This window comes from Bos indicus, chromosome 19 (assembly GCF_029378745.1).
Source record: "Bos indicus isolate NIAB-ARS_2022 breed Sahiwal x Tharparkar chromosome 19, NIAB-ARS_B.indTharparkar_mat_pri_1.0, whole genome shotgun sequence".
Lineage (NCBI taxonomy): Eukaryota > Metazoa > Chordata > Mammalia > Artiodactyla > Bovidae > Bos > Bos indicus.
Window position 1 is genome coordinate 59292989 of NC_091778.1, and position 13310 is coordinate 59306298.

Consider the following 13310-nt stretch of genomic DNA (forward strand, 5'->3'; position numbering starts at 1 on the left):
AATATTTTTGTTATGGAGAGTGGTAATAGTGATATGTAGGAGCAACACTGTGTCAGGGAGAAGCAGGTATTAAAAGTAACTTAGGGTTACCAGGTAAAAGTAAGCAAGTTAGCAGGTAAGTTACAAGTAAGTTCCAGGTAACCAGGTAACTTAGGTAAACCAGGAAAGGAAGGCATGATAACAGTAGTGACAGCAGAGAGGGCTTCCCAAAAAACACTCCACTGATGATACAACAAAATGACTTTATTTGCAATAGCTGAGAATTTTTATATATACAGAAAAACATATTCTCTAGTAAAGGCAGGATTAATCTCAAGTGCACAGCAGGGACACCCCCCGTTTCCCTGGCCACGCGAATTACAGCAGGGCGGTCAGGTGGTACAGCACGCGGGCGGGTGACAGGACCTGCCCTGGAGTCCAGGACGGGGGAGCCTGGGCGTCACCATGACCTCAGCTGCAGCGGGGGAGGGGAGGTGAATTTTCAGGCTGCGTTTCCTGGCACATGGCCGGAAGCTGTGGTGGGGAAGTCATGCAGCCGCTCTGGAAGTGAAATCTAAGCGCTGCTGCTCACCCTGGGGAGCTCCCACCAACGTGCTGGTTTCTTTACGGTAGTGACGAAAACGATCTCGACAGGTACTGAGTTCAGAAAGGCTCCTCCTGAAACATGTCCCAGCCCTGAACGCTTTAGAGTGGACCCCCGGTCGTCTTCATCCCTCCGACGGAGGAGCCTGTGAGGTCCTGCTGGCCCAGGGCAGGGGTCGGCAGGCTTTCTGTGGAGGGTCATAGCGGAACCACGTTCAACTCTGCAGGCTCTACGGTCTCTGCCGTGACGGCTCAGCTAGCGCTGCAGCCACAGCCAGCACCTGACCAACAACCCGGGCTGTGTCCCCGAGACCTCACGTACGGACAGGCCCACGCCGGCTCGTGCCTGTGGGTTCTCGTGGTCTGCGGACCCTGCTGGGGCGGGAGAGGACCCACGCAGAGGTCGTTCCCACCCACCTCTGCACCGAGCAGCTCTGACCCAGAGTGAGGCAGGGGGAGCTGCGGGAGGGCCTCCTCCCCACGCGTCTCTTCTGGGGCGTTTACAAAGAAAGGCCGCAGAGCCCTTCCAGAGGGGGTTCCGGTGACATTCTCAGTCGCACTGAACTACCTACCTCTATTTTAGTTATACCTCTACCATACTCTTCCTCAACTGTGAATTTTTCCTTGTGGACAATTCCAATACACCTTCTCCTTAACTAGGAGAATTTGATGCAGAATTATACTCCCACTAGGGACAATTAGAGAGGGTGGGGAGGCAGGGGACTGAAGAACAGAAAGGGGAGATGAAGCCAGCATCGAGTTCTCGGAAGAGAGCGGGGAGAGAGATGCAGATGCGTGAGAGCTGGCTTTATGACAGCACACCCGCTTTCTCGTAGTTCTGGAGGAGCGGGGGCAAAAGGGGCTGAACGCGTGTTCTGGCCTGAGGATCACAAGCAAAGCTAAGACCCAGACAGACTCACTGGTCCGACAGGGGCACATCTGTATCCAAGACATAGTCAACCCTTGATACTAGAGAAGGATCGGAAGACCTGATCCATCTGTGCGATCTACACTGGATTTCCACGAAGCCTTTGTCTATCCAAGTTATCGTCTAGGGTCCAAAGCAGAAGTCATAAAACTACAACAACGTGGAATATTTTGACCAGGGAAGAAACCCCAAAACCCACCCTTCTTATGCAGCCCTAACGAAGTGGGAGGAATATGTGAATATTTCACTCAGCTTCTTGGGGGGTGTAGGGGTAGGATTCTGAAACACTTCCATCAAGAGATGAGAAGCAGAATCCACTTGCTCACTGCTATGCTCACTGCTATTCTCACTGCAGATGTGGAAAAGATGATTTAACATTCTTTGGAGTGTGCTGTTTTAATCAGCTTAAAAGAAAAAAAAAATCACTTGCCAAGGATTTTTCAGAGGCTCACCTGCAACTCTGAACCCACCCTCTGCTTGTTCCTCACAGCTGCCGAGAGCTGGTCAAGGGCCCAGAGGAGCCCACCCACCCCCAAGGGGAAGGGTCTGACATGAGCTGACTTCCAGCCACTTCAGATGCTCTTCTGAACCAGTATCCGGCAGGGATGAACAGCATGATGCCAAGATACAGACAACAGTTTTGGGGAGAAAATGATTTAGAATTGGGATTATTTTTACCGAGAATTAGGAAACAGCTATTTTAAATTTTTAACAATGAACTCCTGTCATCTCCCTGTCTCCTTGAATAACATCCGCCTTTATGATTAAACAACCTCAAGTTTTTCTCCAAAACTTTCAGTCACTTCTGAGAACATGCCAAAAGAAATATCCAGAGAGAACCAGACCTGTCCACATTTGAAAAAAAAACACCTGGCTTCCTCCAGAATGGCTGGGTTCCAGTCATTTTATTCTCTCCGCCCCGCCCTGCCCGCCGTGCAGTTTCCGCTCTTAAGCGTGCTCTGCAGTGTCTCCACCGTCCTCGCCTCGGAGCGCAGAGCTTTCCGTGGCGTCCAGGTCAGCGCTGATGACGCCAGCGCTGCAGCTCTTGGGATAAACAGAGACAAACGTAAGGGTCTACGAGCCAGTTCCTGGACAGCTTCCACCTCTTGCCCCTGAAGATCATCCCCCTATATTTGTTTTATAAATTTAGAAATAAAGTCTTAGGTACAGGGGTAAGTTTCTGCCTCACTTTCCTCAGTCTCAATTTAAAGATGTGAAACAGAAACTCCAACATCACCTGAATGGTCTCTTTTTCAGTGGAGGCTTTTTCCCTGCGACAGAAACGACGTGGGATTTCAGGCATCGTGATCAGAAAGGAATTCCTTTCTCACGGATGGCCACGCATATGAGACGAGGGTGGGCAGCCGTGGCTGGCTAGTCAGGATGTGAGAGCTTGCTGCAGACGTGATCCACGTCTTGACCCACGCCCTGTGTCCTGACACTGAATTAGTTGCCAAGCCCAGCTAAGAGTCAAACCTGACATTCTGGAAGAGTTTGTGAATTCTACTGGCCTCTAGTGTTAATAATGATCTTACACTTTTGCACTGAAAATTTTCACCTGAAAGCATTTGGATTTTGTCTGTTGTGGAAGAATACTGGGCCTTTTCTGACTTAATACAATACTATTTTTTAAAAATGAGCAAACGTTATCTGGAATTAAAAGAGCAGTGAAATCTAGGCATTTTCCTTCAGGTAAGATCTGGAGCAAGTTGAAATGCGTAACTAGAAAGGTGTTTGTTCTCTTTAACGTTAAAATACATTAAATAAAACAGCTCTCAGCCTTAGACACACTGATAAGAGACCGTTGCGTTTGCTTCTCATCTCTTAGAGTATAAAGCTATTTGGTTTCCATCCTAGAAAGAAGTTCTTAGAATCAGAAAGTCACCAAAGAGAAGAGCCCTGATCTTCCAACAGGCAAACAGCTTTATGGAGAAAGTGCAAGCGCACCGGATCTCCAGCGACAATCGTCAATGGAGCAGGAGAGTGGCTATGTAAACTCTAGTCAAATCTGATCAAGGCTATTAGAACCAAAACCTCCAATAAAAAACCCCAAGAGCCTCGAGGACAACAGCTTGTTCATTAGGGCGTGTCAGACAATGCAAAACTGAAAAATGAAAAAGCGGTTCAGAGAAGCCCTCAGAGGTGCATGTCATGGGCTGTGACCTGCTGCTGAGGATGCAGAGTGAGGCTTACTCAGATGCTTGAAGCTCCAGCTGCAGCAGAGGACGAAGCAGCCGGTGAAGAGCAAGGTGAGGCCACCGACTCCGCTCCTCACGCTGGTGCGGCACCGGATCCAGCCTGTTGGCAGAGAAGCAGGGCTCACGTTAGAGGGCCGGCCACTGGCCCTTGTCTGCAAGGGACTCAAGTCACCCGGTCAGCTCAGGCAAAGGAACTGCTGCGCGAGGAATCTACATACCACTGTATCATACATACGTGTTTTAAACAAACGAAAATCAGAAAAGCTTAATTTTAATCAATTTCAATTAGTCACTCTTATTTTGGGGAGTGTGGTTAAAAGTTTCATGGGGAGATGAATACGAGTGGTCTTGCAGCTGAGCCTTCCTCGCTTGGGGACAGTGAGCGTGGGGACGGCAGAGGTGGGCAGGTACTGAAAAGAATGAAACCTGTTTGATAAACGGCAGCTACTGCTGTCGTCACTACAGTGCTTTAATTGCGTCAGACTCCAGAATGAGGAAAGGCAGGGAGGAAGATGGGAAGCTCGAAAGGCCATCCTTTTCTCGTTCTCGAGCCGGGCTGTGACAGAGCCTGGCTGTGACAGCCCTGGCTGAAGGAAGAGAAAGTCTGGAACCAGCAAGAGAGCCCCGCAGGCACGACTCGGGCCTCACCTGTGTGGACAGCTCCCAGGAGCCTCCTGAGAGAGGAGCTGGCCGGGGCTTCCAAGCTCCTTACCGCCGTCGTGCTTCTTTCCAACCAAGGAACTAGGGTTCCAAACAGAAGTCACTGTGACAGCTCATCTAAATCCGTCCTCTTCCCCAGCACTCGGTGCCCGAGGTCCCCAGGGCAAGGCTGCGGGAAAAGTACATGCCAAGTCGTGGGTGACAGTCTGCCCTGGGCTGCAGACATATGAGCACCGGAGGCCAAACTACCTAGTTGGCATCAAGAAAAGGTTCTTCGGCAGACTAAGGGGCCCGAGGGACTGGGACCTGGACCGTCTCTCATCTGATGAATACAGTGCCCAGATGACCCCCAGGACAGGATTAGTGAGCCACTTCTATTTCCTCTCGCCTGCTGCACACCTCAGCAAACAGCACGGCCTGCTACTGTCCTGGTGATTACCCGTTACTACTGCCGACAGCTGACAGGTCTACTCTATCAGCCCATCACCACCGCTGACCAGCACACGCTTCTTATTTATGTTCGATACGAGAATAACTAAAGCAGAACCAGGAAGGAGGATTTCTGCTAAGTACTTACTTCCCCTGCCCTTGCAGCTTTCCACGTTTAATGACAGGCAGGGAATCTCTACTATTGCTGGTTCTCTGGTCTCAGTTTGGTTCATCAGGATAAAGTGTAAATTAAATATTTACAACTGGTTTGGCAGGTGTGGTGAAGTTGCTGCAGATGTAAAAATACTATGATGCAAATGATCATCCATTTATTAAAAATGACAAGAACCATGCTGGCTTCTCAGAAACCACACAAAGGCTATTTCTCTTGCAAGGTGAAGATTCGTATCTTACAAAACAAAGCATGACAAGCCCATCCAGCTCAGAAAAATGACACAGCTCTGGGAAACCTGCAATGGCACCACCTCTCTCCCTGGAGTGTCAGGGTCCCAGCGGCTCCCAGGGTCTTCTCCAGCTGGCGGAGCCCACTCACTTCATTCCGGGTCCAGGCACTTAATGTGGATGACATCAGTTGAGGCCTGAAGCTGGGATATGTAAGCAGTCCTCGGCTGGGAGAGCCCAGGCCCAAGCCCACAAGCGTCCTGCGGGAGCTTTTTTCCGTGACTCCCTGCCTACTGCCCCGATGCTCTGGGCCCTGACCTCCATCCCCGAGGAACGGTCATGCGTCTTGGGTTGTCATGCACGGCCGGCCTCTGCCGCCTCACCCCTCAGCCACTGCTCTGCAACCTGCCAGCACCGGGACAGGGGTTCCGCTGACACAGACATCAGAAACCCGCAGCCGCCGTCTGTGGCTTAACCGTCCCATCACCCCTCTGGCCTGGCTATAACCCCAGAGGCATGGTTTGACTCACCTCTCATGTCTCAGGCTGTTGGTTACTCACGCGCTTCCCTTAAATACCCCCTTTTATGGGCGGGCTCCTCTTGTCAACCAGGGGACCTGGCCCCGGCCCGTCAGGCTTCTGCTCAAGTTCTGATCTGCACTGCTCCCCGCCCATTCCCCATGGGCACCCCTCCTCAAAGCCCTCACGTGGACACCCTACTGATGGCAGCCCCGTGTGCAGGTTAGAGAACAGCCTTTATTGCAGTTTCCGGGCCTTTGAAAACCCAGAACCTGACAAGGTTTTCCTACTTGACCTTCTGGTCTCCCCACCAGGCAAGTTTTGCTTTTTGTAGTTACACAAACTGTGTTTTGGTTTTCTCCCCCTAAACTACCTTCTCCCTGCCAGTGTGAACAGTCCACTGCTGAGTGCCAGGGACCTGCATCAGCGCCAGCATCCAGAAGCTGTTCTCAGACGTGGCTCATCTTCAGAGACACCGAGGAAATGTCTGGAAATAGGTTCTGAGGCTTTACTTCAGAATCAGTCTCTAGGCATGATGGCTAGTAATCATATATATAAAAAATGACCATGTAAAACTTTTACCTGTCCAGATTGGGAACTGAGATCTCGCAAACCTCCTGCCCCGAAGCCAAAGCATTGGAATTCTGCCAAAAGCCCAGCTGGCGCTCCCAGCCCAGTGCTCTCAAGGTGGCTGATGGACTGCTGAGGGCTCTCAGACTCTGGGCCTTGTTGAATCTCTTGAGACTGAAATCTTGGGTTTTTGAAATCCACTTTCTCTCAGGCCAGGAAATGACTCCTCCTGGTAGTTACATCCTTGAGCATCTATCTCCCCGAAGCTCGAAAGACAGCTCCTCATGCGGGTGAATCCCACAGGGAATGAATGAATCCCTCATTTCCCTCACTCCTGATTTACTGAAGCCCAGCTCGGGGGCACCCTTGGACCTCCACACTTAGATCTCCAAACACAGCCACTTTTCTTCGACCACAAGAGCATCTCACTCTACCCTGCTTCATCAAGATGAAGGCCCCAGGTGCCTTTCGGTCGGGGCAATCCCCTCACCTGGGTCTGCTCGGGTGCCTGACGTGCAAGGACTAGTTGTGCACTGGCGCTTCCCCCTGAAGGAAAAGGTAAGCGACCACAGCCTGGAGCCCAACAGCCCAGCAGGGGAAACACTGCCTGGAAACACCGGGCAGAGACCCACCAAGTAACCTTTGAGATAAACTGAACCCTGGGCAAGTTACTCACCTTCTCTGAAACTCAGTCTCCTCGTCTGTAAAAGGGGATAAGAGCCATCTCCCAGGACTGGCATAAGATCACTTAAGGTAACTGAGGCAAACGCACAGGTACCCCAGCATATACAGTTACCTCAATAACTGTTACTCCACTGGCCCTGCCTCTAAGTACCAAGGGATGAATGGCTTCCGAGAGAGGAGGAGGAAGGCTCATCCAAGATCTTGCCTGAGCCCAGAGCCTATCATGGCCCAAACTCCTCCTCAAAGACTGCCTGCAAATTCAACTTCAACCTGTGGCTGTCAGGGATAGCCACTGCTGGGTGAGGTCATGAACTTTCTGAGAAGCCACGCCCCCTTTCAATCCTTGTAGATTCCATGGCCTTGAAGTCCTTGGGCAAACGACAAATTAAATCTTGACTTTAACTGAAAGGTCACTAGGGTCTCCTCTAGGGTCTCCTGTTGGTTCACTGGCAGCATCGAAGCCTGAACATTAATGGTGGAGCCAACTTCAACGGTTTTTGGTTTATAACAGAATCAGAGGCCATGTGATGGCCACACATTCCTCAATACAGAAACCCAAACTGAGCACGCATCGTAGGCTGTGACCAATAGACAAGAACAAAATCCTTCTCGGACACAACTATGGAAGCATGGACTACTGCCGGCTTCTGGCCGCATCCCTCCCCTGATCTCACCGGCTCATCCTCGACCCCCCACCTCCACTGCCTTGACTGCCCTGCCTCCCAGTTCAGCTTTGACCCCAGCCTGCCCCACATCCAAACACCCCATCTGCTGCTAGAGCTGCCAGGTAACCGTGTCTGACCACATGCCCAGAACCCATTTCCTGCCCAACCTGGTCCTGACTGAAATCTAAGCACAGCAGACCCTGAAGTCTTTATGCTTCTCCTGAGTCTGTCAGCATAAAAACCCACCCAACTTCTAGAAGAGGCTGTGCCTCTTCCAAGAGTAGAGGGTCAAGTGTTAACCAGCATCACCGGCCAGCCTGCCGTAGTCCTGCCTTCAACTTGGTGGAGGGGAGGGGAGGGGAGAATGACGAACCGCCCTTAAAACTGAACCCTGGGAGCAGGAAGTCATGCTCTGAAACAGTGACGAGTGCAGTGCCCTGGAATGCGAGGGTACAGAGGACGTTAACCTCATTAACTCAGGAGGCTCGGTGCTGCCTGATGAGCTGACACCTGAGCGCGCTTACCTTGGGAGAGTCTCTCACCCTGGGGACTGATGACAAGCAGGGGCTTCTGGGCCAGAGTGCTCCAACGCTGGGGCCTCTCTGGCAGCACCCCGAGGCCGAGATAACCAGGATAGAGCTCTGGAAACCACTCCAGCCCCAGGGCGCTCGACAGGCTCTGACTGGCCAAGGGGCTTCTGGAAGCGTGGTGCTGGGCTGAATGTGCAGACTGCAGCCCCTGGGGGCACGATGCTGGGGGCCAAGAGCCCAACTTAGATGTCAGAGAAGCCCACTCCTCACCCGCCATCAACGCCTTCACAGCAGGGCCTCGATTCCGGCTGCCGGCTTCTGCTTTCTCTTCCTGGAGAAATTTTACAGCCAGAGAGGCGGGACTCTGGTTACGTGACTGTGCTAGAGGGAGACGCTCAGGGCAAGTTGTCCCCATTAGTGGGAACACGTGTACACCGGGACCTCTGTCTTGAGGCTTCTTCTCTGTGACTGAATCATGGCTCAGGGAAGCCCAATCCTGCATTTCTGTCACAGATACACTCTTCTCTACACCTCCTTGGCTCCCATATGTCTCTGCTCCAAGGTGGAGTGCTTTTCCCTGGTTCTCCCTGCCCTGGCTTTTACCTAAGGGGTTAAGTTTCAAAGCAGCAATCTGTGATTCTGCATTCTTTGCCAGAGTCCTGAAGTTTCTATCAGTAGAAACTCCTAAGAGGTGATCCTCGGCCTTGGAATCTCTTTCTCTGCCTGATGATGACATGTTTCCTCTTTGAACCCTGTGACTGCAATTCACGGGAGAACTATGACCATCACCAAGAGATGTATTGAATAATTTCACGAGAAGGTTCTGTCTTGAGGCATCCACTCTGTCCAATCTTAAATCAGCTGAAGTGGCTTGCACATCATTAAGGAAGGCTAAAGAATATTTCCTATCGTGATTCGACTGAGAAGGTGCCACTGGGCCAGGAGGTAAAGGTGCTTCAATTTCTGAAGGGTTAGCTCTACTTTCTCCTAATTGAGGCAAAGCTTTGGCAAGTTCTTTTGTAGAACTGGTGTTTTCTGATGCAGAAAACTGAGTTGTAGTTTCTCCCCGGGAAGCAACCTTTGGTTTAGTATCCTTTAACATTTTGAGGGAGGGCTTAACTTGACTCTTGACATTTTCATCAGCCTTTTTATGACTTGCTTTTTCCAAACCAACAGCTAGTGCTGAAGAGGACTTGACTGTCCGTTCTGAATTGTTCCCTTTCAGTTCCGGATTTCTTTTCTTACTGTCTGTCCCTAACTCTTTCTCTTTTGCTTTAATTGAGTCCCTGATTGGCGCTTTGATTTTTTTACCACGTGCGAGTGTAGCCGGCTCGCACTGATGAATTTCTTGATCAGCAGGCATAGTTGCTCCCAGCATCTTACAGTGCGGCAAGTGGGATTTCAATCGTTTAAATGGCTTCTTACAGTAAGGACACAGTTCCATCCTGGGTGGAACAGCACTCTTCTATTCCTGAAAAAGACAAACACAAGGAGATAGAAGCATACAGTCTGTAAATACTCATGACTTAGTTAGGTGTCATACCTTTTAAATTCATTTGAAATAAGCCAGGCTGAAGGACATTTTAAAACATTTATTTTGATTCATTCTTTTTCTTCTATAGGTACAAAACAGACACAGGTGGATTTCAAGGTCAATGTTCCTGACTCCATTTCTGCTTGGTATTTCAGATTTTTTAACATCTTCTAGGAATCAATCATTACAAAAGATAACCAAAGGGGTTTTTCTACATCCCTAACTAGGAGGCAAGCCAGGCAAAAGGACTTATATCTAGTGAATTAATGGTTAGTGGAAGAAAAAGGTGTCCAAAATGCCAGCCAGAATGAAATATTTGCTATTTAACTTTGTAGCAAGGCAACTGGATAACACATGAGTGTAAAGAAATTGTTATAAAGCACATCATTCAAGGGAAGAAAGTTGAAAAATCAAAGACTATAGCAGTATGTATAGAAAAATCCACAGGGGTGCAAGAAAGTATTAGAACTTTAGGTAACTTCAATTACCTAAGCATGAAAAATGAGAATGCTACTAATGTTTAACACATTAGTAACATGCATGCACAAACACACACACACACACTCAGAGAAGTATGGCTAATGTACATAATACATAAATGGAGGAAACATGGTCTCAATTTTTTTTACTAGGTTTGTACGACAATGGATTAATGGGAAATTTGTTTAGTTTGACACTTTTGTAAAATTTATGCCATATAAAAACATTGGAAACAAAAAACAAAAAACAACCCTTAAACTCTGCACTTCTACTGCAAGGGGGCTTGGCTTGATCCCTAGTTGGGGAACTAAGATCCCATGTGCTGTATGTTGCCGCCAAAAAAAATGAAAAATACTTAAACCACGTACCATTGGTGCCTCTGTTATACTCACCAGTCAGGAAAAGGTAGTATTTCATTCCAAAGCTCAGAGAAAGTTATTTGTTTACATTTCTTATTCAATTAAGTTCCAGAGGGTAGGGAAAAGGTAGCCTCTGTGCACAGCTGTATTCTCAGAACTGAGCACAGGGCCTGGCCCTGGCCAACCCATTTATCACAGCAACCAACCCACCTTGTCCTACATGAAGTCAGGCAAGATAAAACTGTCTTCTGCCAATAGACTTTATACAGTTCAGTTCAATTCAGTCACTCAGTCGTGTCCAAACTATACCTAATGGCCCACCTCTGGGAATCTTTGGGAAAATTGTCAATCTGGGAAAATTGACTCTTTGCGACCCCATGAATTGTAGAATGCCAGGCCTCCCCATCACCAACTCCTGGAGTTCACTCAAACTCATGTCCTTCGAGTCAGTGATGCCATCCAGCCATCTCATCCTCTGTCGTCCCCTTCTCCTCCTGCCCCCAGTCCCTCCCAGCATCAGAGTCTTTTCCAATGAGTCAGCTCTTCCCATTAGGTGGCCAAAGTACTGGAGTTTCAGCTTTAGCACCATTCCTTCCAAAGAACACCCAGGACTGATCTCCTTTAGGATGGACTGGTTGGACCTCCTTGCAGTCCAAGGGACTCTCAAGAGTCTTCTCCAACACCACAGTTCAAAAGCATCAATTCTTCGGCGCTCAGCTTTCTTCACAGTCCAACTGTCACATCCATACATGACTACTAGAAAAACCATAGCCTTGACTAGATGGACCTTTGTTGGCAAAGTAATGTCTCTGCTTTTGAAAATGCCATCTAGGTTGGTCATAACTTTCCTTCCAAGGAGTAAGTGTCTTTTAATTTCATGACTACAATCACCATCTGCAGTGATTTTGGAGCCCAAAAGAATAAAGTCTGACACTGTTTCCACATTTCCCATGAAGTGATGGGACCAGATGCTATGATCTAATGTTGTGGACCGTTTAGGCTGCCCAGGAGGCTCAGTGGTAAAGAATCTGCCTGCCAATGCAGCCTCAAGTTCGATCTCCGTGGAGATCCTCTGGAGAAGGAAATGGCAACCAACTCCAGGATTCCTGATGGGATCAATCCCATTGACAAAGGAGCCCGGTGGGACACAGTACATGGGACTGCAAAGAGTCAAACAGGACTAAGCACACACATATATGGACCATTTGTTTTCAGAAAGACACACAACGGAAGTCAGTCCACAGGCCTTGGACTAACAATGTTAGAAGGGGATTGAGACCTCTGTTAGAGGTGTCTGCCTACATGCTCTCCATCCTCAATCCTCCTGAGATCTTCCCTGTACCGTTGAGCTGTAACGTCTCAACGTGGGTGCCTTAACGTTACGGGGTCCAGGTTCGTCTGGTTCATCGAACAACAGGACAATAAATCCAGATGAATTGTTGGAACAAGGGCTAGTGACGTTGTTTGGAAAGCCAGCAGACTGAGACGATGGTGGATTTGTGTCCTAAAGAACCATGCTGCCAGAGTTACAATTCAGGCCTCTTTAATCCTAAAAGGGGAGGGAGGAAAGTCAAACACTTCCTGGTTCCCATCACCCTGAGGAGGGGGTGTGTTCATTTCCTGCGCCTGCAGTCATTCACAGGTGAGCCTAGTCAGGCTGTTTCTTTGGAGCTAAACAGAGGTATTTTAGCCTCATGCTCATAACCTGGGAGGCAGGATTCTCAGAGGTGGGCCATTAGGTATAATTTGAGATTATAAGTAACATCCTTTTAGGGATTAATTTGCGCTAGAAAACAAAGGTCCTTCCCTATTACATTAACTACTTTCTTACCTGAGTTTTTGTAGAAGGATGCTAATTTTGCGCTTGTTTCTCCTGTATCTGCACGCTCCACGACCGCTGTTACCCAGGCGGGCAGGGTGAATTCGACGTTAAGGTCAGCCTCTGAAGGACACAATTAGGGCAGTCACTCGAGTGAAAGAAATGAGTAAGAGGAACAAACTGTTGGGGCAAATCCAAAATAACGGGGGTCACCAGTAGGGCACTTCTACCTGGGGGTCCCGGAGAGCAGACGCGGGACCAGCCTCCTGGGCACCGGGCTGACCTCAGAGCCCTCCCTCCGGCGCCCTCCAGTGGGCTTCTCGACCCCCTCTCCCTTGCTTTTTCAGGAGAGCAGTCGGGCGGCTTCCAGGGAGTTGAGTGGGACCACCGAGCAGCTCCTGGGGCCCGGCCGGCCGCCCCGCAGCCTCCCCCAGCCCCGGGCGCCGGAGCGCCGAGCCTTCGGCTTCAGAAAGCTCTCCCCTCACTCTCCTCTCGCCTCCACATCCGCGCCCAGACCTACGGCGGAGGCCACAGACGGCACCGCCGCCTGTGGAAACTCCGCCCGGGTGGCGTCTCACCTCGCGAGACACAAAAAAAACCAGGAAGTCCCGCGACGAGCTCCCTCAGCGCACCCCACGCGACGCGGCCCAACTCCCCGGACTAAGCCCCAGGGCAAGCCGTCTACACCACTGCCTGATGCTTCTCCGCTATTTTTTTTAAACTATGGCTTCACAGGGATTATAAATCAAAGACTTGTATCATATGATTATGACACGGTTTAATTTCATTTAAGCCTGGCTGGACTCTTACGCCGGCCCGTCTCGGTTGCGAACAGGCAAAAGCCCGGGCCACCTCTAACGAGGTCCTCTTTCCCAGAGGCTCCTGGTCGCTCCTCCCCACCCCCTCCCGAGCCCGCCTCTTCCTATGGGCGGGGCTACCGGTCGGCGCGGCC

General features: G+C 49.9%; 1 protein-coding gene across 7 annotated transcripts; it reads right to left on the bottom strand.

The window, feature by feature from the left end:
* Positions 1 to 225: 225 nt before the first annotated feature.
* Positions 226 to 13032, bottom strand: MTNAP1 (mitochondrial nucleoid associated protein 1). Of its 7 annotated transcripts, none has more exons than XM_070774161.1 (6): positions 12937 to 13032; positions 12371 to 12481; positions 8161 to 9637; positions 4357 to 4449; positions 3704 to 3808; positions 226 to 2584 (listed from the first exon to the last, which is right to left on the bottom strand). In XM_070774161.1, exons 3-6 carry the CDS (start codon positions 9608 to 9610, stop codon positions 2526 to 2528), a joined length of 1707 nt encoding a protein of 568 aa, XP_070630262.1. In that variant the 5' UTR covers positions 9611 to 9637; positions 12371 to 12481; positions 12937 to 13032; the 3' UTR covers positions 226 to 2525. The 7 variants fall into 7 exon arrangements, 6 of the variants coding, with proteins under 6 accessions (XP_070630262.1, XP_070630264.1, XP_070630261.1 ...); XM_070774163.1 differs by lacking the exon at positions 12937 to 13032 and adding an exon at positions 12589 to 12930 and having other exon boundaries at positions 226 to 2554; XM_070774160.1 differs by lacking the exon at positions 12937 to 13032 and adding an exon at positions 12589 to 12930.
* Between the last annotated feature and the right edge of the window lie 278 nt (positions 13033 to 13310).

What these genes read in the sequence shown, in the direction of transcription:
- MTNAP1 (XM_070774161.1), bottom strand. Translation starts at nt 9,610, where the DNA reads ATGGAACTGTGTCCTTACTGTAAGAAGCCATTTAAACGATTGAAATCC. An exon ending in GGGTGAGAGACTCTCCCAAG is followed by an intron (nt 4,450 to 8,160) that starts GTAAGCGCGCTC and finishes TTGGAACCCTAG; the next exon opens with TTCCTTGGTTGGAAAGAAGC. An exon ending in CCTGGGAGCTGTCCACACAG is followed by an intron (nt 3,809 to 4,356) that starts GTGAGGCCCGAG and finishes CTCTGCCAACAG; the next exon opens with GCTGGATCCGGTGCCGCACC.